Here is a 26,082-nt window from a genome sequence, read left to right on the forward strand (position 1 = left end):
CTTAACGGTGTATGGACGCTACTTGCTTGTTTGAGTTAGAGAAAGCCCGGCCACAAGAGTAGGCCGCGGCGAAAAACACCTTCCACGAGTGATTGAGAGGAACGACGCTTCTGGAAAATATCTGCCCTTCGTGTTATGTATATTTTTTCGCAACTCCGACAGCATCCTCGTCGTCAGCTGCCGTTCAAGAAGGAAACATTCCACGCGTGGAAAACTACGGCCTGCCATCCCGCGAGAACGCGGCGCTCCGTTTTAGCTTGTTTGTGGCGCCCTCGAGCGGCGATGGAGAGAACTTGGCACCGTTCACCGAAGGCGCGTGAGAGGGAGGATACCGAAGGAGTTTGTGGTGAACGACGCATGTGGGGGACTCGTAGCCCGGTGTTCGCCGCCGGTGTCGTCTTCGTGTTCCGTGCGCCTTGAAAAGTGTGATCGTCGCGCGTACTGGATAAGCGCCACGCTGACGACAGAGCCTCGCCGGGATTGTCGTTGCCACCGTCATCGCATCTGCTCAACGTCGAAGTCTTTACCGTCGCTTGTGTCTGCGTTCAACGTGAGCCTTCGTTTTCTGTTTGACGGCCGGACCCACGGGGTCCGAGCCGTGGTTTCTTTCGCGTCGTCGTGTGGTGCGGCGAAACATGCACTGTTGAGCCTTGATTGACCTTAATTTCGTTACGGCTGGAAATTAGACTACAAATTCAGTCAGTAGTGCTCATGTTTATAACTGCGGTTAGCACAAAATTCTTTCGGTTTAACCGAGACAGACAGACAGACAGACAGACAGACAGACAGACAGACAGACAGACAGACAGACAGACAGACAGACAGACAGACAGACAGACAGACAGACAGACAGACAGACAGACAGACAGATGGATAGATGGTAGATGGATAGATAGATAGATAGATAGATACTTTGATAGATAGATAGATAGATAGATAGATAGATAGATAGATAGATAGATAGATAGATAGATAGATCCTCCACAGTATGCTCAGAGCCCCTAAAATGCATATTTATCTAAAACGTAAGCACATCACTATTCTAACTATTTATGAGAATTCCGCTCAAATCTTATGAAGCGCCGAAGGCAATTAAAGTTGGGCAGTGGTGTACTTTTTAACGTAGAAAATCAAAACCAATGTAGGGCGTGATTTTCCACCAAACCATCCCCCCATGCTCATTGGTGATTATATGATTGTATGATTGTAATACACATTTTCAAGAGTTGGGTGCACTAACAGCTTTCTTTTTTGAGATTTCAAAACCTTCCTTTTAAAAAAATTTACATAACAACATAATATACAGAAGAAGGTCAAGCTCAATAAAAAACATGAATAATAGCAACTCGCTAACAGCAAACAAGTTTGGAAAATAGCAATAACACTTGACAGCGAATGAAATAAATGATGTTATCGAAACACACGGCATTACATTTTACATTACAATACACTGCATTACATTTTGAACTAACAAGAGAATCAGGCCAATACCAATGAAAATGCAGCTAGTGAGTGCAAATACTAACAAATAGTAACGTAAAAATATGGAACTCATAAATGGAGTTCTGATTATACTAAAATGTTTCATATGTATATTATTAATGCTGAAGCCTTCAAAAAAAAAAGATAAAGTGGTAGGTTACAAAATGGCCAAATCGCTAACACTTCACACACGATAAAACGGGTGAACTAAGTTATACGATTCAACAAGCATCAATGACAGAAAGATAGAACCAAGAAAACAGCATAAATTGCAAGAATAGTTACAATTAAAGTAAATATGACAATAATCGCTCTTTAAAACAGCCTGTACTACGAGAAGAAACAAAGAAAACGACAGAATACCAATAAAGAAATGTGTAAGACAAGGGGATACTATCTCTCCAATACTTTTTACCGCGTGCTTACAGGAGGTTTTCAGTGCCCTATAGAGTGGGGAGTGTTAAGAATACGAGTTAATGGAGAATACTTTAATAACCTGCGCTTCGCAGATGACACTGAATTGCTGAGTAACTCAAGGTACGAATTGCAAGCCGTGATTACTGAACTGGGCACAGAAATCAGAAAAGTAGCCCTGAAAATTAGTATGCATGAAACTTAGTATGCATGAAAATTAGTATGCATGAAGTCATGTGCAATAGCCTCAGCAGAAAACAGCACTTTGCGGTAGGTGCAGAGATGCTGGAAGTTGTAAAAGATAATGTATACTTAGGACAGGTAGTAACCGCGGAGCCGAACTGCGAGAGTAATATAACTAGAAGAATAAAGATAGAGTGGATCACATTCGGCAAGCATTCTCAAACTATGACTGGTATATTGCCACTATTCCTCGAGAGGAAGGTATATACCGTCTGCATCTTGCCGGTACTTATACGGAGTGGAAACATGAAGGCTTACAAAGTGGGCTCAGCTTGAATTCAGGACGACGCAGCGAGCGATGGAAAGGGAAATGTTAGGTGTAAGCAACAAGAAGAAAGCAGAGTGCACCAGGGAACAAACAAGTGTTATGAACGTCATAGTCGAAATCAAGAAAAAAAAAGGTCATGGGCAGGGCACGCAGCGCCAAAGCAACATAACCACTGGTGATTAAGGATCACATACTAGATTCGAAGAGACGGCAAGCGGGGGAAGGGAAGACAAAACGTTAGGTGGGAAGATGAAATCAGGAAGTTTGCCGGTATATAGCGGCAGGAGCAAGAACAGGACCGTGTTGACTGGCGGAACATGGGAGACGCCTTTGCACTGCAGTGGGTGTAGTCAAGCTAATGATGATGATGATGGTACTATTCTAAAGCTGAACGTAATCTGGAATGCTGTTCAAGATCACTGCTGTGAACCCAGTGGTGAATTTATCATAATTAGTTTTAATTTTTGGTAATAGAAAGCTATGATTTGATGTAAATCGAACCTTATTTTGATTAGTGCGTTCGCCTTTGTCAAAAATTATTTAAGCAAAGTTTTAGTGAAAGGAATTGTAAGCAAAAATTGTCACATTAAAAAAATGGGAATGGTTACTATTCGATGTTCTAGTAAAAGAACAGAGGCACTGAATCGCGGTGACTGAAACGTAATAATGCAGATGGCCTTGTTTTGAGCATATTGTGAAGGAGCTAGATCAGTGCCTTATGTGGATGTGCTTTGATTAGGATCCTGATGCCATAGGCAGATTTTTGCTTGAGGTGTGAAAGGTAGGACAGGTACTTTATGTTTGAATCGATGATTACCCCCCAAAAACCATTGATGATTTCATGCCTTGATGAAGTAATAATTGACTGTTATTCAGAGAAATTCTATTAGCTTTTTTGAGTGGAGTGAAATTGCATGAAAACGTTTTTACTGGTGTTATTTTTCAATTATTTTGATGACACTAGCGAATACATTTTAGAGACCACCATTTAGCTTGAAGTAGGAGTAATAGTTGAGGTACCAGCAATTCGCTTCGCAACAGTTTCCGCGTGTAAACATTGCGCATACATTACCTTTTAGGTGTTGCGTTGTAACATAATTTATGCCAATCGGACCATGAAATGCTCTAAGTAGTAGCAGGAGACGATGTGTTTTTCTCAGGACACATTTCACCGTTGCATGAAAGTACAACTAATGTAAACTCCGAATGTATCACATCGCTCACGCTGTTTTCTTTCTTTCGTGCTGAAAATGTTTGGTCGTTACAATTGAAAGAAAAATAAGATTTAAACATGGAAGAAAAACCTTCGCTGTATTCTTAATTCTTTAGTTGCAGAGTGAATGTGCCTTTGGGAACACTCAGCTTCCTTATTGTAGGAGGTTCAAGCTTGTTCACAAATGTCTCATAATGAAGGTTATAAGCGCTTAAAGTTAGGTCATTTTCACTCAGTGAAATGTTCCATTCTTCTTCACATTTTTTCTAGTTCGTATGGAGAATGTTCTTCGGGCATTATGTAGCAATATAATCACTTCTTATTTATTTCGTTGGTGCTGGCTGAACGTTTAGTTCTATTCGTTAGAGGACAACAAAGCACCTAAGGACGATAGGTTAGTTAGTGTGTAGGACTTGAGATACTGATCATGTCGCAATACCCTCGGTGACTTCAGTATTACCGCAGCTAACGACAGTAATCGGAGAAAGTATGAAGTAAGAGCATCAACATGGCTAAACTATACCTCTCTCAGTGTGCTCGGTATGTGTTCGTTGCTATGGTGGTAAAAATGATATTACCAGAGTAAAGACAGACTTCGGGAGAAGATGGAGGCTTGAGGAGATGAAAAATATTTGAACACTTAGTGTCATTCGAGCCAATGTTTCGAAAAGGAATTTTGTACTTAGATGCCTTGAAAAGACGCAAAGCTGCCGCCTTAAACGAGACAAGACCACTTGCACAAACCTTGGCTCCAGCGACACCTCTGCCCGTGGATTTCGCAGTAGCGAAAACATTATCTTTGTTGTGAGCCTCAAGTTGCTGGCTCTGGCTTCTTCTCGCCTGCCTTTACCGAAAAATTACGTACGTACCTTGTTTCTGGAGGTCTTCACGTTTCTATAGCAATAATGCGAACGTCACACAACATTCCAATCCCAGCCTGAACCCCTTCCCCTCCTCCCATACACAAACACTTACGAGGTTAGTACGAGGTAGTAATGTTTTCGTCAGTTCGGGTGCATGGTTATGCTAAGGCGCGGCTGTAGAATGCCCACGAGATATGTTGCGACAGCTATATTGTGCTCTTTCAGCGGCAGGCAAGTCCGAGCATGTTTGGCCGACATACATCTGAGACTCCACTATTACGTGTACTGAGTGCAAGAAGTTTAAGTGTGCTCAGCTTAAAAGAAGTGCCTTATTTTGGGGCATGCACATGATGTGGGGCTTCATTTAAAGCGCTATGAATGGCGCGCTTAGGCGCAATTCCAGTGAAAGCGGGGTGCTTCAATGACCTTAGCCTACATACTGGTCGCGAGTGTTCGTGCCAACTCTGACACGACTAAAAGATATAAAACACACATGCAGACACACAGGCTGGAATGTGTACTTCATATGTTGTCGTCGGCGCATCCAGGGCACGTTGTTTATATAGTTGTTCAGTCAATGCAAACATTGAGCTCTATTGTAACGCTTCGCAACCTTGACCATTTTTCGCTACCTTATACATACAGGGTGCCCCAGTTAACTCGCAGCATGATTAAAAAAAAAAGAAAGCCACCAGTGTTACTCGAAAAAAAAAAGACTACTGCATATTCTTCCCAATACAGTGGACTAGCCGATAATAATTCTGGTAATTACGTTTAATTGCGTTAATTAATTACACGTTTAATTCTAGAACTACTATTCTAATTGTTGAAGCGTCAATGAGGCATTTGTAGTCAACCACGTGGGGCACCGAACTGCGCTATTTTCAGTGACGGTAAGAATTGCGTATACTCAATTTTTCTGAATGATAAAGAATCCCCGCTGAAACGTACCACGGGACAGTGCTCTCAGCCGCATCATAAAGCGGCATATAACACAGATAATAGGTTCGACGAGTGTTGTTACTGACTGTTTTATTTAGCTTTAAAGCATCACCTGCTTATATTTTTTTACTCAAAGTGAACGACTTTCACATAATGTGAAGGCGACACTTGAAGCTTAGTATAAGAGTAGCGATGCTTGACGTGTCGGTTTTTTAAAGAGGTTCATCTGATAAGTGTATTTCCTCCATATAATCCAACTAGACCTACTAATAGACCCTCTTCCTTTTATTAAAGTTTTCTTTCACAGCTTTTGTATCGTACATATCGGTCCACGAGGAGTATTGCTACCAACCATTCAATCACTGTTCGCCAACGAACTTCCAGCTGAATGCTCTGCACGCTCTCTTACCTCGATGAATAAGCCACCGCGAAAACTGATCAGCGTTCAGTGTTTGAGCGGATGACCCACTTTCCGAGCATTAGTGTATATTGATTCTGCTCTGCGCTTATTTTTCCTAGCGTCAAATACTCCGCGGCCTCAAACGTGTGCTAAATGATCGGACATTGTTTGATCTTCGGAAGGGGATTGCTTAGTCAACTTCCGGAGTTAAGAACTTCGCCGAACAAAGGCACGCCGCTGTGAAGCAGGAACCGGTTCTTCAGAACAGAGCTCACGGGTTAGAACGTCAAGCACACTTCTGTTGAAGATGAAGTGAAAGACGAGTACAACACAGTATAATGTCTCAAATTTCCACCTTTGTTGTAAATGCATTTGGAACGAGGAGTATAACTTAGTTGAACTTCCTTCGTTGACTTAGCCGTCGTGAAAGATGCTTAACATCGATAACGTAATTGATTTGACGTTGATATATTGCAGTTTTTTTAGTATGCTCAGATATGGCTTTGCAACGTGCATATAGAGCAGTGATTGTTTCTTGAGATTATTTCAGGTGTTTGTTCAGTTAAAAACTGACTATCTTACTCGAACCTACTTACCGTGACTATCTTACCGTGCCTTGTTCTCATTTTCTCTTGACATGATGTGGTTATACTGTTTTTGCCCCAGATGTGATGTGCTTCGTTAGCCGTTCAGCTAGGCACTTTTAGTCACCAAATGTTATAGGCGAACTGAGAACGTTGTTGTCTCTAGAAGTTGTTTAAGTGGCAGGCATGCTCGTAAGTGTGATGTTTTGTGTATGTAGTAAAGAAATACAGATTGGTATGCGCCCATTATCATTCTCATAGCTTTCATGATTAGTTAGTGTCTTGCGTTTTATTTATGACTCGCGAAGCGTCATTTTAGATTCATGCAAAAGCGAAAGTAATGGTCTTTGAGCGGCAGGTCGTTAACTTTGATTCACCATGTAATAGGCAGAGAGTGTGGCGTATAGCGCCGATGATAGGCGTCGTAAGACGTCTAGTTAGTATAAGGTTAATGAACGCGAACGCTGTCAGGTGTTTGGAAGAGTGCCAAGCACCGCCACGCCATTTACAGAGCTGCAGTATTTTTACACTCATGGCCTTGCCACAATGCGCAGTACATGGTAGAAAATTTTTCCCTTGCTTTCGCTTGATACGACTACGCAGCTAGCTGCAAAACTTGTCAGAACAGGTTGACCGAGTAGTCTGTCGTTTCGAGCTAGGTTGACGCTGATTGCAGATGACACAGGACGGCAAAAAAAGTGAGAAAGCAAAAGAAAGCTGACAGAAGCCATGCGCCACCTCCGAGTGACATTTTAACATTTGTCATGCTCTTCTGTGTGCTTCCACCAAAGAAGAAAAAAAAAGCGAACCTGTTAGGTCGTGATCCGTTGCTGATTTCGTGTTGTAAGTTGGCGCATGGGTATACATGCTCGGTATCAGGTGTTATAAACGAGTGACCCCAGTTGAAAACCTTTGTTATACAGCTTTATGTATGGACTTCACTTTACGTTTTAGGTAGTAATAGTCTGGCTTAAGAGTATTGAAGGCGCTGGTCTTGGAGGCGTTGTACTTCGAACGCAGCATCTCAAACCTGCTGTTGTCACGAAGAAAGGATGGGACAAGGTGTCGTAGATGTGTTTCTCACACAAGTGATGTGTGTATCAGTGGATTATCCAGTTTCATTCTGGCTGCCAGGGATTAGTGTTAATGTACGTGTTCAGAGGGTTGTTCATGCAAGAGTTTTAATTTACACTTCTTCACACCTAACCAAGCCACAAGTTTTCCCGATTCTGGTTATATAACTCGATCGTTAACACCAAATATAGTTGTAGCTGGTCACTGCAACGTCTAGAAGTACATAAATATGACCTTGCTTAGAGAGAGAGAGAAAAATATGGTATGAAGAAAGGCAGGGAGGTTAACCAGAAATCAAGTGTCAGGATTGCTACCCTGCACTGGAGAAGTTGAAATGGGAGAGAGAAAAATGAGGAAAAGAGAATGAGTGAAAGAGAGTGCGACGGAATTGAAAACACAAACACACTAAAACGTCACAAACATTTGACGAGGCGGGTTGATCGCAGAAACTTCAGGGGGGCCTTCGTCGCTTCTTGGCGTGAAGATCGATCTTTCCGGCATTCCAAAATTAATTTTTTCGGAAAGCGTCTGGTCGTCGAGGCGTGCAAACACTGCTGACAGGGACTGTCTCTGACAGCTGTACTGAGGGCACTGACACAAAATATGTTCGATGGTTTCGTCTGCGCCGCAATGATCACACGCAGCGCCGTCTGTCCATCCGATGCGGCAAGCAAAGGCGTTCGTAAAAGACACCACAAGCCACATGCGACAAAGAACGGTTAACCTTGCTTAGCTGCAACACTTGCGCTTAGATGAGAACATGCTGTCGGTAACTTAATAACGGTGGCGGCTTAGCGGTTCACATGTAATCTCTTCACCTTTTAAATTACCTTGAACAACACAACTATGTTGAGGAACAAGCGAGAGCACGTGACACATGCTGACCTGTGTTTTCTTGCATGTTTCTGAAAATATGGTATGTGAGGTTTAACGTCCCAAAACCACCATTTGATTATGAGAGACGCCGTAGTGGAGGGCTCCGGAAATTTCGACCACCTGGGATTCTTTAACGTGCACCCAAATCTGAGCACACGGGCCTACAACATTTCCGCCTCCATCGGAATTGCAGCCGCCGCAGCCGGGATTGGATGCCGCGACCTGCGGTTCAGCAGCCGAGTACTTTGGCCATTAGACCAGCGCGGCGGGGCATGTTCCCGAAAAGAAGTGTTGGTGTTGGAGAGTAATCGTTGTTATCAAGTCACTGTGCAGGTCTATTAAAATAATGGATCATATCACTATCAACCTATAGGGTTTAGGCAAAACTCAAACTCGCATAACAAATTATTGTGCTTTCGCGATTTTCCTTCTACTAATTCTTGCAGAGACAGGGGAAGAACACATTCGTGTTCTAACACGCTCATTCACGAAAAGCAGCTTTTCTAACTCCAGACTCATCCGTCAAAATTAATGTTCGGCCACGTTGTGACACTTAGGCAACAACACCGCATTCCTCCGTGTTGACACTGATCTACTCAGAGGGCGATGAGGTGACAGCCACGCGAGCCAATCGGAACCGAGAAGACGGTGAATTTGAAAATAGGCGGGAATTTCCGAAAGTCCAGAATAGCACCCGGCACCCCCGACTTCGTTACCCCGAAAAAAGAGCCGCCCAAGCGATTGCGACAGGCATCTTTTACCCTGCAGCCGGTAGCTGTGAGGCTTCGTGTTTCAAAGCCGTCCAAAACAATGCTGGCTTCCACCCCCCGCAGCTGTAGCTATTCGCCTCTTGTACAAAGGAGGCCGAAGATTCTATTGGAAGGAGGTGCATCCAGACGGGGGTGAAGCAAGAGCGAAGAGCAGGACGCGGCTTTTGAATAAGAAAGACGGTAAGAAGTATACAGGAGCGACGCCTGGGAAGGATGCTCATCAACAACTCGTGTCGCGGGAACGCGTCCAAGACCTGCGGCGGCTCCTCATCTATCAGCAGTGTTTTGGAGAGCGAGTGAGCCCGCACACAGCCCTCACCTTTTTTTCTTTTTTTTTCTTTTTTTAACCAACACCAGAAAACAACAGGTCCGCCGACGTGCCGTGCCCTCCCTTTTCTTCTCCTGGGAGTCGCAGGAATGCTATGCCAAGCGCGTATTTCCGGGGGCGACTCCCAAGAACTCTCGAAGGCGCGCCAACCTGACGGTGGCAGATGCCGCGTGGGCGAAGACCAACGCGAGCTATCTTGCGCTGTTACGTGAGCAAGCCGCATGATAGTCCGGTGTCGCTGGCACTATCGACGAATGGGTGCACACATTCGCAACAAAGAGGAAAAAGAGAGAAAACGAGGACAGAAACTCAGCCAGGTAGGGTGATTGCGTGCGCATGGGCGACATCATCATTTGAATGAGCTTGAGTGGAGACGACATTGGTGTTATTACAGCGGACAGCCGACATCGACTGCATTAGCCGACACTTTGTACCATTTGGCCAAGGCTACACTCCACTTAGCCAAGACGAGGAAGCGCTAATTGACACTAGTCAGCAGTAAACTAACAAACGTCATCATTCAGACAATACAGTAAAGTTTACCAGCCATAATGTGGCCAGCAAGAGCTGATATTAGCCAGTCCTTGCCAGTTCGAGTAAACGCAGTAGGCATGGGCATTCTGTACCACAGCCGGGGCGGGGTGGGGGAGTCAAAGATAATGTGAAACAGAAAACAGTGTACTTGATCGAGTGCCAAGGTTTTCAACTCGTGGGATCCTTCAGGAACAGGATGTCACAGTGTACATCACAACCTTATCGATAACAACTTCTTGCTTATCCACACAAGATAGTTTTAGTTCTGTAAGGTATAGCCTTCTGTGGCGTCCAAATGCGTACACATACACTGTGACCTTGTGGAATCTGTGTCGCGCTTTAACAACGCAGAAATATCGCAATTGTGAAGATTTACTAGTAGCTCAGCAGTCGATGCTCATTTCTGATAATGGGGCTTCGCCTAGATATCCTGATTCATGTTAAGCATGCCGATGATGGTGAAACTCTTCCTTATAGGTGAAGGTGACCTGGTAAGGGACGCACGATCGCCACTGTAGTGCGATAAGTACAGACGAATTCATCGCAAGCGTTGTTCAGAGTATTCAATCAATACCGCATGAAAAAAATATTTTTAAATATCTGTGTTCTTCCTGTGGTGCTTTAGGCGTCTAGAATTACCCCTCAGTATGACGAACCAACTAGCCCAACAACAAGTACTTCTGAATTAAAACTAATGTTTGAAAAAGAGCCTTTACTTCGTAAGCCACTTGTACGTTTTACCAAGTTTAGGAACAGATTTCAACGGAAGTGGTCCGAACAGATTGCGCGTCGGATACGACGTGATTAAAGCTATAATCCCGGAGATCTGAGCTGCGTGCGGCCATTCCGTTTAGCGAAACACACGACGACGAAACTTAGGAAGCTCTGTAGCATTAAAATCACAAAGTGTAACGCTGATAATTTTATATTGATTGTTTTTTTATGACAGCAGCAAAAAGAAGACTCATATTTTTTTTTTTTTTGCTTTCGTTCCAGTTTCAAACCTACTATGATATATGTCGATGAGACAGATCCAGATGAAGGTAAGTGGGCGCAAGTTTATCGAACCTTTTATCGCAGCTTTTATGAGAACTTACAGACAATGATGCCAAGAAAAGTGTAGGGAATGTGATTAGAAGTAATTGTAGTGTAAATGCAAAAAAAAAAGAAAAGTGGACGAGATGACTTGTCGCCGGCTGAGACCGAACATACGACCTTCTAATAACGCATCCTATGTTCTGCCACTGAGCTACGGTGGTGGTCATCGCCTTGTCCGCTTTAAAGGATGTATTTGTGCATTTAAATGTGAGAGTGTCAGTTAGAGCCGCCAACAACCGCTACGACGAGTGTGGAACGCTCCTTTTCAGCCGGTTCGGTCTGCACCGATGCTCCACCGCGGTGGTCGAGTGGCTAAGGTACTCGGCTGCTGACCCGCAGGTCGCGGGTTCGATTCCCGGCTGCGGCGGCTGCATTTTCGATGGAGGCGGAAATGTTGTAGGCCCGTGTACTCAGATTTGGGAGCTCGTTGAAGAACCCCAGGTGGTCAAAATTTCCGGAGCCCTCCACTACGGCGTCTCTCATAATCAAATGGTGGTTTTGGGACGTTAAACCCCACAAATCAATCCGCACCGACGACAAGTTATCATTTCGTCCACTTTCCTTCCTTCACATTCACATTGCAATTACTTTTAATAACATCCCCTATACTTTCCTTATCGTCATTGTCTGTTCTGAATATTATTTTGTTTAACAAAGGAACGAGCCCTTAGATCTACACTTCTTCCCTTACTTTGCCACAGCGTTAGACAACACATAATCGTTAAACTACGAGAAGCTATCGGGACTTAATCACGCTATGCATTTGTAATGGTCTCTAGAGTCAGATTTTTGGAAGGCGCAGCAGAAAATAGGGGCTTCGTATAACTATAGAAATGCGCATCACGAATTTACGTAAGTCCACGTTGCGTCTCGTTCCACTGAAAAATTTAAGTGATCTGTCGAACTAATAATACCCAACAGTGCTTACGTGGCTTTTGATAAGTGAGGAAATTTCGGCTGTGCTCTTGCATGGCCTCTGTGAGCTTGCAGCGTGCCAAATTGCAAGCTACTAAAGATGATCACATTGATCATGTCTATGTTTTCTCAAAGGCAGTACGGGGCACAGGAAATATCTCGGAAATGATTTGAACTCCAACCGTGAAGTACGCGAAGAAACTGACGTTTCGGAACCGACTTGGTTCCTTCCTCAGGTATGACTGGGACTACGTAGCAGCGGCGTCTTCAAAGCACTCGTGGTGTGATTAATGAACCCTCCTCCTCTCTCTTTCTCTCTCTATCGTTTTGCCGTGGAGCGCAGTCCGTGTGTATACTTTTGGGGAAGGGTTCAGAGAGAGTGGTTGATGTTTTGTTCCCTCCCCCCAGTGTATACACATAGACTGCGCTCCATGGCAAAACGGGATAGAGAGAGAGAGAGTCAGTCATTAACCGCCCTTCGAGTGTTTGAAGATGCCGCCGGTACGTAGTTCCAGTCACCCCTGAGGAAGGAACCAAGTCGGTTCCGAAACGTCGGGTTTCTTCACGTACTTTCTGGTTGGAGTTCAAATCATTTCCCAGTTTTCTTATCCAACCGGACAGACATCTGTCAAATGTTTACATTCAAGGAAATATCTTCATGTTTCGTTTTACAAGCAGCAAATATTGACACGTGCCCATTTTCCAGAAACTGGTGGGTATCCGGCGGCAGTGGGATTCGAACCCACGACCTCCCGCAGCCGAAGCGGACACTCTACCACGAGGCCACGGCTGCGGTAGGTCGTGGGTTCGAATCCCACTGCCGCCGGATACCCACCGATTTCTGGAAAATGGGCACGTGTCAATATTGTCTATTTTTTTGTTAATCTTTTGTTAAAGTCACTTGCGGTACAACTGACATACCTAAGCTCATTGTAAACTTCAAATACTTGGGACGACGACGAAGTGTATTTCTACCGAACGCTGCCTATTTCGTTTGGTGTTTTTTGTGTGAATTTACGTTCTATCCGAGGATCATCGCTCTCCTGCGGGCAGCGATGGATCCAGGCCCCACCGTACGCAATCCGGACTTGGCGTCACCTTCGACGTCAACCTCAAGGAAGCGCTACAGCCGGGAGGACGACAGCACCAGTGACAGCACTGAACTGTACACGGCGAGTAGTGAAGACAGCGACGAAGACTTCATCCTTGCAGTGAAGCGTAAAGCTAAAAGAAGAATGGTCGGCGCGTCTTCGCCAGCTAGCGTCTCTACCGTGAAGGCGGCGTGCAGTTCTGAACACCATACCATACTTTTTGTTCCTGTCGACTCTTCGATCAACCTGAAGAACATGAACAGGCAAGTGATATCAGCGCGTCTCGAAGCTATCGTGCCTAATGAGATAAAGGATATTAGACTCAGCCCACGGAAAAATATCCTGGCCATAGACGTTGAGCACCCGGCTGCGCTACATACCCTGCGAACTGTCACTGAGCTTGGAGGCATCTATCTCAGAACTTACATTCCGCAGGATAGTGACACGACGACAGGCGTCATTTATGACGTTGATGTTTCCATACCGAACGCAGACTTTTCTGTTCTGATAAAGCCAGCTACTGGGGCAATGGACATATTGCAAGTATGCCGGCTTGGCAAATCCCGTTGCATCAAGGTGACCTTCAGAGGTGATTGCATCCCATCACATGTAAAGGTTGGTCATTTTCGTCACGTTGTCCGACCATACATCCCAAGACCACTACAGTGCCACAACTGTCTAAAACTGGGTCATGTTAGTGCTGTGTGCAACAACAAGCAAGCATGCCCACTTTGTGCCGGACCCCACAAAGCAGAGGCTTGCCAAGCAACTCTCCTAAAATGCAGCAACTGCAACGGCAACCATAAGACCTCGTCCAAAGACTGCCCAGTACTGAAGAAAGAGAGGAGCATTCTGAGACAAATGGTTAAAGACGGATCCTCACGAAAGGAAGCGGTAACGGTGGTCTAACGACGGCGTTCCCGTCTACGGCGGGGCTCGAAGAAAAGAAAAAGCAGTCCTGTGCCGAAGGTGTCTTCACTAACGCCGCCACCGCCACCACCACCGCCGCCACGACCACAGAGACCTCCCCCGCCCCCGCCACCAGGTGGTGTACGTCCAGAGGTACCGGAAGACACTGTGGCGCTACAGAGAACATCCGGCTCTGACTGGCCCACTTTACCGCGGGTACACGTGTCTACGGAACCGCAATATCGACAGTCAACAATGAATATGCCCCCAGCAGGCAGTCTTTCCGCCCAAGAGGTACAAGTATTTTCTGTAGTGAGGTCGTTCATGAGTGTTTTTCGCACTCTTTTGGATAGTCTACAGATCCCCGCCGCTAAATGCGCGCTGCAAATCTTGGACACACTAGAACCAGTTCTTGCCGGACTTCAGTAACAAGATGGCGCACCATAGACCACATCAGCCTTTCCGAGAAAAAGTCAAGCATGCTTCCATAATTCAGTGGAACGCAAGAGGTCTACAGTCAAGAATGCCTGAGTTCCGACAATTCATTTTCGAAAATAAGTTTCCCATCATCATCATTTGTGAACCGCATTTTTCAAAAATACCTCGTCTGTCGGGCTATGAATCGTTCGTTTCTTCAACGTGCATTGAGCGAAGTCAAGTTGCTGTGTACATCTGTAAAGAACTCACTTACGTTCTCCAAAGAGTAGATTCTCACAATGGAAATCACTACGTGTGTCTATATGTTAAAAAGAAGAAGCTGTCGTTTACACTGATAGGCGCATATATAGCGCCGTCAGGTCGACTAGATCAACAAATCTTGAATGGTATATTTGCAACGACTCCAGCGCCTTGGATATTGATGGGTGACTTCAACGCCCATCATCCATTGTGGGGAAGCATCAGGATAAATTGAAAAGGCACGGACCTAGTTGATCTCGCATCAGAGCACGGGCTTCAGGTGCTGAACGACGGCAGCCCTACTTATCTCCGAGGAGTAACTTACAGCAGTTGCCTGGACTTGACATTAGTGTCGCATAGCATTGTCACGAAAGTCCAATGGTTCACAGATATTGAAACACGTGGCAGCGACCATATCCCAACGTACGTGACAGTCAGAGGTTTGGACGATTCTCTTCCCCTGGACATTCAAGACTTATTGACTGGGAAGAGTTTCAGATATCAGTGGAGAGCAAGTGCATGCACGGACCACCGGAATCCATTGAAGAAGTGATTAGTTGTGCAATGGAGACTTCCACGAAGATATGTTCGAAAGAATCGAGACGCACGGCACTCTACGAAGAGTTGGAACAACTTAGAGCGGTCCGCCGACGTGCCGAAAGACGATTCAGACGCACGAAATCTATCTCTGGCCTCAGAGAATCCAGACGCATTCAGAAAAAAATCCAGCGTCGAATGCACAAACTACATGAACAACGGTGGAAGAATTTTCGTGACTCGCTAGACCCTCGAAAGCCCTTGTCTCCCGTATGGAGGACTCTTCGAGGTATTCACTCGCATCCGCAACAGCGTCACCCCTTCGCCGCTCTGGCGCTACATCAACGTCGCTCACAGCTTGATGTTTCTGGGGAATTTTGTGCAAAGATCGCCGGCGACATCTCTATACCGATCGATCTAATGCCACAGGATGTTCCAGTCGCACGAGATCAGCAAATGGAGGTTGCGTTCACCATGGAAGAACTTCATGCGGCATTGAACACATGCAGACGCTCATCGTCCCCAGGTCCGGATGGAGTGACCTATACTGCCCTACGTCGCCTAGACTCGAAGGCACAGCGCTGTCTCCTGGACATTTTCAATAAGTCTTGGCATGATGGAATGGTGCCTGATGAGTGGAAGTGTAGTCGCCTGGTGCCTTTGCTGAAGCCCGGAAAGTCTCCATCCGATTTGGCATCATACCGGCCTATAGCACTAGCAAGCTGCGTTGGCAAGGTCATGGAGAGGATGCTGCTTACACGCATGGAATGGTACCTGGAACATTATAACATCTATCCTGGTGATATGGCTGGTTTTCGACGAGGTCGGTCCTCAGTTGATAGCATTATTGACCTAGTGACCTCTGTTCAGCATCAGAAAGCTCAGAAGCGGCTGTCGGTAGCTCTGTTCTTAGACGTCAAGGGTGCCTATGACAACGTGACCCACGAGGCTGTTCTCAATGCTCTTGAAGCAGCTGAACTTGGAGGTCGTGTCTTTCGATAGGTAAGAAGCTACCTCACAAAGAGATCTATGTTCGTTTTAACTGAAGATGGGTCTACGAATAAGTATTTCACAAGTCGTGGGGTGCCACAAGGCGGTGTTTTGAGTCCTACACTTTTCAACCTGGTTCTCGTGGGGCTCACTGAAATGCTGCCACAGACGGCTTATGTATCTCTCTACGCTGACGATATCTGCATTTGGGCGTCCGGCGTGACACGACCTCAAGTGCGCGCAAGAATACAGAAAGCGGCAACAGTGACATCGACATACCTTCGCCAGCAAGGTTTGACTATCGCCACAGAAAAATGCGCAGCGGTGGTGTTTACACGCAAACTGATGTCTTTCTACTCATGGTGCATCGATGGCAGATCAATCCCATATAAGAGCACTCATAGATTCTTAGGCGTCATCGTAGATCGTGACCTAACCTGGAGCCCGCATGTCACATACCTGAAGAAAAAGCTCATTGGCATTGAGAATGTATTCAAGTTCGTCGCCGGAAAATCATGGGGCCCATCCGTGCGCTCCATGTTGCAGCTCTATACAGCCCTCTTTCTCGGAACTCTCCGGTACAGCCTTCCGGTCCTGTCCATCACGTGCAAGACTAACATCCGTGCACTGCAAAGCGTACAAGCCCAAGCACTTCGGACATGCCTTGGCCTTCCAAGATGCTCATCGACAGTGTCAACTATTGTTATTGCACAAGAACAACCGGTCACAACGCACATCATTGTCGAGATGCTGAGAGCGCACATTCGGCATTTATCACGGCTACCGTCACCTCATTTACTGTGTTTGACAGCTCGGAGGCCCCATTCTTCGTACTGCGGTATCGTGACAAAACATCAGGACATACTACCGCCTGGCTTCAAACTTGCCATGCATCCAGCAACTGCGCCACGGAGTCTTCGTCAACCTGACGTGCGCTTATCAGTTCCTGGAATCTTTAAGAAGGCACGCATGTCAACGCTAGCCCTGAAGCAACTGACTTTGCGTCTGTTGGACGAAAGGTACTTCGACCGCATACATGTTTACACCGATGGCTCCACTAATTCCAACAGCTCCACAGGAGCAGTGGTTGTTCCATCTGAAAATGTGTTGCTTCAGTACAAGTTTTCTCACACCACGACGTCGACAGCAGCAGAGCTCGCAGCACTTCAAGGTGCAGTAAAGTACATTCTTCACCAGGAACCTAACCAATGGGCCATCTTTTGCGACTCCAGGTCAGCCTTACAGTCACTACGGTTTGGTCTGCAGCACGGGCTACATGAACAATAAGTATATCAGATAAGGCACGACTACCACGAAGCGCTCGCGGAAGGTCACGATATTGTATTTAAGTGGTTGCCGAGTCATTGCGGAATCGTTGGCAATGACCGCGCAGATGAAGCTGCTCGATCGGCTCATGACCAAGACCAGCGCACGCCCATACCACTCTTGAGAACGGACGCTGCAAGGCTACTACAATCACTTGCTCGCCGTATATCTCTCCTACAATGGAATACACAGGGTTTCTCCAACACGCACCTGTATTCGATCGACCCAAGCTTGCAACTTTGTTTGCCATCCGGGTTCCCACGATGCGCTGAAACTTTACTGTGTCGCATGAGGTTGGGCGTGGCATTTACAAATTCGTACTCTCGTCTCCTTGGAATGGCGAGCACTTCGGCATGCAACATCTGCGCCTGCGAGGAAACGCTTGAGCACATTCTATGTCATTGCCCAGCATACCAGACCGAACGACGTATTATGAAAGCCAAGCTCTGTCAGCTGGATTCACGGCCGCTTAGAAGAGAAGATCCTGGGACCTTGGCCGACGGCTTCCCATACGCGCAAAGCCACGAAAGCCCTCTTGTACTTTTTAAGGAACACCAAACTTAGACCGCTTGTGAAAGAACTGTGCGAGGCCGTGCTGTGTAGTTTCGAGCTGACTATTTATGCTTCTCTTTCTTACTCCTCTTCTTTTCTGTCTCTTTTCGTTCTATTATTCCCCTTTTCCCCCACCCCAAGTGTAGGGTAGCCAACCGAGCCAAGCTCGGTTAACCTCCCTGCCTTTCCTCTCTATTTATCTCTCTCTCTCTCTCAAATACGTAGTGGGTATGGAAATAAATCGCAGTGTATGCCAAAGTAACTTTTAGATATCCATAAAAACCTAAGTAGAGTTTAATCGTCCGTGAATGGAACGGTTACCAATATCAAATTAGTTGGCTGATCAATACACGGAAGCGATACACAACGAATCGAGTTACACAGCCCTGCTAATATATCGGTTTCGCTATTTATCATAATTTGTGTAGCTCAGAATTCGACAGCATATTTATTTACAAATGCTGTTAATTAATTTTTGTTTGTAAAAAGTAAATTGACTAGCTGCGTGGTTTTAGTATATATTACGCTAGCTTAATTTGAGCTTATGTCTTCATATCTGCTATTGAATAATTATAATGTTTTTTATCTTTTTTTCTTTTACTTCGGAAGGATTTTTCATGGTAAGTTGTTGCCTATGTTTGTACAATCGATTTCCCTTGACTCGACGTGCTCAACTAACGAAGGAACCATTTTCGCAATGCATGCTATATTACAGTCACGATTATCGCCATGGATGTGTGGTAAAAACGTTTTAGTTCTAGTGCAAGGTGCAGAAAGTTAATATTTTGCTTTGTGATACTTTTACTAATGACCACACATGCAGTCCTGTTTGCAATATTGATAAAAAATTTCCTTAAATTGCTTAATACAACATGTATAAGCCTTAATTTTTCTAACCTCTTGTCTTATTAATCTTAATTTGATGTACAGGTTATGCCGGTGGCCAGCTGTTAACTTTTTTGGATGTTATAGGATTTGAATTTTTTCGGGTATAACTTCTTAGCGAAATCATTACATTAAAAAATTCAAACATATGCATTGGACCTAAAGAAAATCGCATAAATGTAGAAGGTTTGGCAAATTTTATTACGTGCGCCGAGCTACCAAATTTAAGCGTGAACATGAATTGGCAGATAATCTTGATGGGATGCCATATGATCATAGTGACTATAGGGTCAATGCATACGGTGACTATATGCTTGTAGTGCTTATAGTGATGTAATATGCTTATAGTCGCTTTATTTTTTGCAATATTACTATTCTGATTAATTTACAGAGCCTGAGCCTCCTTTTGAGCCCAGGCAAGTAAAGTTAAAGAAGAACCAAGATGTCAAAACAGAATATGCACTCAAGGATGAGCTGGGAAGGTAAGTAAACTCGCAGCGAGCTGTCGTCAACATTTGCCATCTTCAACGTCTTTCTGATATGACGTAATTTCCGTCCCAGTCAAAGATATGTAAATCTCTAGTAAGCTCCCAAGGTGGGGATGGAGAAACGGATGAGATGGCATGCTTTGGAATACTCTTAGAAAATCTGCCTCCGCATGCAGGCAGAACAAAAAGCTGGATGCCTCATGACCTATAGTTTGCTTGAATAATTTTTTTCTACCTTTGAAAACTGTCTTGGTGAACACCACGATGGCGAGGTACTATTTTAAAGTAGTTAATTGGAAGGGCGATAATTTAAAATTAATAATTTGTCTAAGAGCGTTGGAATCTGGGTAGCACCACCAGTAAGATACTATTTTTGCTTATCCCGTATGACTATGCCATTGGCTTTTAAGGGAGTACAGACGTGTATGGTGAGCAACCACAAAGTAATATATATTTTTTACTTCTCTTGAAATCTTGCGCTGTGAGTCTGTTTTAGTATTTCTACCAGAAACTCGACGTGAATGTTAGCAGCACTTGATTTTGCAGACTTGGCGATAAGCTTGTTCTTTATCGCATTATATTAGGGACACGTTTCAAACTACTTATTAAAGTATCGGAAATTCAGATGAATGACACTGGAACAAAAATGAAAATGAAAAAAAAAGATATGTGGAATACGGCTTTCGACTTTTGTTGGAGCCTTTGGAGCAACTCCGGAGGGCGTTTTATGTTTTCGTGTAAGACCATGTGACGATAGAATGCGTCTTGGTAGAAAATTCGCTCTGGATCTTTTGCATTGCCAGACGAAACAACTAAACCAACACAGCAGATCGTAGCAGAACGAGAGAAAGACTAGGGAAAGAGAGGGAGTGATCAAGATTGTAGGCATCCAGCTAGCTACCTTGTGCTGGGGGATGAAGAAACGTGTCTACAATATGAACGAAATGAAAAGTATACCACAAAATCCTTACTTAATCAGCATCGCATGCACGAAATAATAATAAAAAAATAAGTAACACAGAGAATGCATAGTCGTTTACCCAATGCTTTGTGCGCGGGCTGCAGTTGATCTGATGTATTGAAAATCGGTAAGGCTTTTTTATTCCAACTCCTGGACGCTATCATTGATCATAAGCTGTGGCTTTCGCTTACCGCATTTGCTTATGTGTATGATGAGTTTCCTTAGCAGGCTGCTATAAATATCTGTGTCCGGACTGGCCGCCATTGGCGTCCGAACTTGGCAACGTTTAACGTTAGAACATTATCTAGTGAGGCCAATTTAGCTGTGCTATTTGAATAATTAGCGGTTGTCAAGTAAGATGTTACAGGGATCAGTGAAGTTAGGAGGACAGATGAGGCTTATACACTGCTGAAGAACGAGCACGTCCTATGCTATCGTGGCTTACTTGACAGAAAAGAGCGGAGGTAGGGGTTCCTTATCCTTAAATATATAGCTATGGTAACATGTAGGAATACTATAGCACTAGTGAGATGGCGGAAAGTATCGCAATGAAACTTAAGAGGTACAAATATGAAGTTGGTACAGGCCTATGCGCTTACATCCAGCCACGATTACCATTTATTTGAACGCTTCTACGAAGACGTAGAATAAACAATGAGTAAGGTAAAGACACAGTATGCTGTACTAATGGGTGACTTTAACCCCAAGGCACGCAAAACACAGCCTGGAGACCACGCAGTGAGAAAATGTGGTAATTGATCCTAGAAATTCCAGATGGGAATGACCAGTGCAGGTCGCAGAACGTGACAATTTACGCATCTTGAACACTTACTACCGAAAACTAGTGAACCGTAAGAGAACGTGGAGAAGTTCTAATGGTGAAACTAAAAGTGAAAAAGTGATATAGATTTCATTCTGTGTGCACAAACGGGTATCGCGCAGGATGTGGAAGTGCTTGGCAAGGTACGATGTAGTGACCACAGAATGGTAAGGTCTCGAATTCGCCTAGACTTGAGGAAAGAATGGCAAAAACTGATATGCAAGACGATTAAGAAACTACAGCTGAGAGTGAAAGTATAGATATTGAAGGTATTGCTTCCGGATAGCTACTAGGCTCTAACCAAGGAAAATCACCTTAGCGTTCACGCAATGAATGATAATCTGGCTAGTCTGCAGTAGAAGTCGGAGGTACAGCCATAAGACAGGGCACCACGGCAAGCTCTTCTGGGAGACAAAAAAGCTCCTTAAGGAACTTCAAACACAACAGACAAGATAAAACGCGCAGAGCTTTCGACGCTAATCAATAGGCACAAGGTAGCCGACATAAGAATGTATAACACTGAGCGAATTGAGCAGGCTCTAAGGAGCGGAATAGGCTTAAGAGCTCGGAAGGCAAAACTGTGCATAGGCAAAAATGAGATGTATGCATTAAGAAACCCAAAAAAGCGAAGGTCCCTGCCAGCTGGTGGAGGAATTCCACGAAGATCTGTAAAGCAGCCTAGACAACCAGGATGATATCGTAAGAAGCAGTGAGAGCCCAAGGAACCTGACATTCCAGCAGTAACGAGAGGGGAAGTAAAAAAGTCCTCGAGAGAAAGAAAAGAAGCAAAGCCACTGGTTAGGACCAGGGGACATAAGACACGTTGAGAGATGGTAGAGAGATTGCATTATAAAAACTGACCACTATGTATACGAACTGCCTGCCTCCTGATGGTGAGGGCACCAGAATCTTAGAAGAATGCCAAGATCGCCTTAATCGGACGTCAAACAGTTGGAAAATTACAGGCCGATCAGCTTACTGTTTGTATTTTCAAGCTATTTACAAAAATATTAGCAAATAAAATTAAGGTTAAAGTTAAGCGTCCCTGCATCAGAGTTGAATCAACCAAAGACCCAAGCAGAATAAGATGATAGAGAAATGACTGGTGTGCAACCAAGCGCTATATATAGCTTTTTTACATTATGATAAAGTTTTTGGTTCGGTAGCGATATTAGCGGTCATGCTGCCACTTTGGAATCAGGGCGTTGACGAAGCATGTATGTGTATAAACATACTGGAAGAAATATATGAGGGATCCATAACCTCTATAATCATCCATAATGAAAGCGTCAGAATCCCAACAGAGAAGGATGGAAGGCATGAAGCCACAATCTCCCGAATGCTATTCACCACGTGTTTACAGAAGACCCTAGATTGAGAAGAGTTAAGGATGATAGCTGATGGAGAGGCCCTTTGTACCCTGCATGTCGCTGATGACATCGCATTGATGAATACCTTGACTAATGAAGTACAACTCGTGATCACTGCATCATGATCACTGATCACTCCTGCCGACTGGTCGCGCAAGCAGAGGAGGAGGTCTGAAAATGAATATGCATAAAACTAAAGCTATGTACAGCGATCTCGGGAGAGAACAGCGCTTTGCGATATGTTGCGAGACACTGGAAGTAGTAAATGAATATGCATACTTAGGATAAGAAGTAACAGTGGAGCCGAACCATGAGAGTGAAATAACTAGAAGAATAAGGATGGAGTGGATCACATTCAGCGAGCATTCTCAAATTAGGAATGGTAGCTCACTATGTCCCTCTAGAGGAAGGTATATAACATCTGCATCCTACCGGTATTTATCTACGGAGGAGAAACACTTAAGAAGAGGGTTCAACTTAAATTGAAGAAGATGCAGCAAGCAAAGGAATTGAAAATGACAGGTATACCCTTAAGAGACAGAAAAGAACCATAGTGCGCCAGTGAACAAACGGGTTATGAGGATATCATAGTTGAAATCAAGAAGAAGAAATAGACATGGGCCGGGCACGCAGCGCGTGGGCGGAATAACCGTTGGTCGTTAGGGGATGGTTGAAGATTGCAAGAGAAAGAAAACGCGCCCGGGGGGGGGGGGGGAGACATAAAGTTTGGTGGGTCGATGAGATTAATAAGCCTGCGTGTACAACGTGACCGCAGCAATTCAGGTTGATTGGCGGAACATGACAGTTGCTTTTGTCGTGCAGGTGACGTGTTCAGGAGGACGATGATGGTGACAATGTTGATGATGACATGTTTGTGAGCTACAACATTTCTGAATCAATCGTTTCACACACCGAACTTGTTTGCAACCGCAAGCTTACCACGCAACGGCGAACATTTTCAGCATTTTAACAAAGATGTTTGTCCGTCCCTCACAAAAAGTATGGTATGCAACCATACGGGTGTGTGGAAGTTAAGACTAGATAATGAGTGCTTTACTGGTATACCGTTTCTGACGACCAAATTGTGGCTGCGCAGAGGCAAGTTCGGCACGGTGTACCGCTGCGAGGAGAAGAAGACGGGCCGGATACTGGCGGCCAAGTTCATCCTGACTCAGCGGGCGGAAGACCGCGCTGACGTGGAACGCGAGGTGGAGATCATGCGCTCGCTCCAGCATCCGCGCCTCCTCCAGCTGTACGATGCCTTCGACGACTCCAAAAAACAGATGATCCTCATCCTGGAATTGTGAGTCGTCATTGATGGAGTACGATTTTAGCGCTTCATGTGGTTTCTCGTTTCCTTCTTGTACGCGGACTTCACATCGTTGTCTTCTTGTTTTTGAAATGATTCTCCTATGTTTTGTACAAAAAGAAACAAATGTTTCGAGCGTGTCCGTACTAGGCACAACTGTTGTGAAGTTTTACAGGGGCACCTCTTTGGCTTTCCGTGGATTACATTAGTGACAGGGCCTAAAAAATTCTAAGTCCTTCGAGCTTTTTGCTCGGAATATCCATGTATTTTTTTCCCTGCCTTGTCCGCAAGTTATCAGCTGAGGAATGTAAAGTGCGACTAATTCTTGACTTTATGGCCCAACGATATTGAACTTGCTTGGACATGTAGTGCTCCTTATACTTGAACAACAAAAAAAAAAAAACAAAAAAAAAACGACCCAGCCTTTTCTTTTCAAATTTACGGAAGCAGATTGCCCACAGTGTAATATTAAAAGCTCGATTGATTACAATGAGCTGAGTGTTTCTTGAAAGAAAAAAAAAGCTTTCAAGTTTGCTTTCTCAAAGAGACACTGCATCAAAATGCAAGGCAAATTCAGTTGTCCCTAGATCGTATTAAAAAATGCGGTAGAGGAAAATGGAAAAAAAAAGTGCGTGCCGATGTAACTGGGAAATAAAAAAAGAGTCAAAGAGACAAACATGTAATATCGATCTTCAATACACTTTACTTGGCAAGTAAAAACGAATGGGGATCGATAGTGCAGTACACTTCTGGCGGTCATTTTTGGTGAAAGTGTAAAAGTCAGCATGGTACGGCTCTTGTTATGTGTAAACTCGCAAAAGACGGCACTTAGGCGTGTGCAAGAATAGGTGAAGCGAAATCACGAGGTATTCGCTTTCCTGTTTACTCAGAGCGACCTATCATCGCGTTACAGGTTAAGAGAAGGAAACTGCTTGGCTTCGGTACTCTCTTCTTTTCAGCACGTTGATTGTTAAAGGGGTTCTAAAAATACGGGAATCTCTGACGTCCGCTGGCCATGCCCCAGCCTCGCGGTCCGGCAAAGTGTTACTTCGCCGTGCTGTTCTCACCACGCGCATTGTTACTTAACTCTGGAAGTCGGATCTTGAAATCTCAGCCGCGATAAACAACAGGCCCTGGTGCTTCGACACTTATTTAGGCCACACGCCACCCTGCAGTCAGAATGTAGAGTTATGAGTGTATGTTTTTAAATATTTATTATAAAATGAAGGTGTTCATTTGACAAAATGAGCATGTTAGCAACGATTAATACCTTTGATTTCTAACAACCTTTACATTATTTCGTAGGGTTAGTAACAGCTAATGTAGTAAGTTACTGAGGCTGTTAGTAATGACAAAGGACGTAAAAGTTAATGCCCTTGTCGTTAATAAGTGAAGTGATAAAGGTGGTAATAAGACATTTAACAAGCAGTAACAACTCGAAGTTTCGAAGTACTTTTACCGTTTCTTTAAAGGTGACTCCAATGGTAGAAGTAGAAGTTATGCAGGCGCCAATGTTCTCGCCGACCTTTCGAACTGTTGAGCGATAAATAAAAAAAAAGGAATTACTGGTCGACGATCCTTTTATATGTTCTCACATGCCTCAGCAGGCGACCGCTCGCGTATGCGCGGGGTATGCGAGGATGGCAAAAATTTTTTTCGATGTCGTTAAGAGCAAGAAACAGTTTTGGAGAGAACCGGAGGTCCAAGAAAGTTCGTCATTCCACGGGAGACAAAAGCAGCAGAAGAATGCGCGGATTGTGAGCGCATAAAAAGCGGGTTTGGAGGCCGAAAGGCAAGAGAGTGAGTGAGAGTGAGAGAGATAGTCTAAGCGAGTGAGCCGCAGGCATGTGCGAGGAAGGCGTACTCCGCGGCCTTGCGCACCACTGCGTGAGAGGACAAAAGCTTCCACCCCGCCTGGCTGCCGATGTTGTCGCCTCCTGCCACCAGACCAGCGCAGCAGCATGAGCGCGACTGCTACCACCACCACCACCACTGCCGCCGCCACCACCACGAGCAAACCTAAAGCCTCGCGAAGCATGTTAGTCGGGCCTGCGCACTCTATGCGCGGCGTGTATTTAAAGCGCCGCCCTAACCTTCAAGGGCCGGGGTGGATGCGAGGCCCGTCGGCCTTTTGTTCGGCGCGACCCAGTGCCCGGGAGCGA

General features: G+C 44.9%; 1 protein-coding gene across 2 annotated transcripts in view; it reads left to right on the plus strand.

Annotated features, from left to right (window-relative positions):
- The first annotated feature begins 350 nt into the window (after window positions 1-350).
- The window catches only part of LOC119170123 (myosin light chain kinase, smooth muscle-like), a 43,306-nt gene continuing 17,574 nt past the window's right edge, over window positions 351-26,082 (plus strand). For both annotated transcript variants that reach the window (XM_075879582.1, XM_075879590.1), the window contains exons 1-4: window positions 351-550; window positions 10,988-11,034; window positions 19,364-19,454; window positions 23,708-23,914. In XM_075879582.1, the coding sequence (XP_075735697.1) occupies window positions 11,001-11,034; window positions 19,364-19,454; window positions 23,708-23,914 (332 nt within the window). In that variant the 5' untranslated portion in view covers window positions 351-550; window positions 10,988-11,000. The remainder of the gene's footprint in view (window positions 551-10,987; window positions 11,035-19,363; window positions 19,455-23,707; window positions 23,915-26,082) is intronic.

Source organism: Rhipicephalus microplus, chromosome 2 (assembly GCF_043290135.1).
Source record: "Rhipicephalus microplus isolate Deutch F79 chromosome 2, USDA_Rmic, whole genome shotgun sequence".
In the NCBI taxonomy this organism is placed as follows: domain Eukaryota; kingdom Metazoa; phylum Arthropoda; class Arachnida; order Ixodida; family Ixodidae; genus Rhipicephalus; species Rhipicephalus microplus.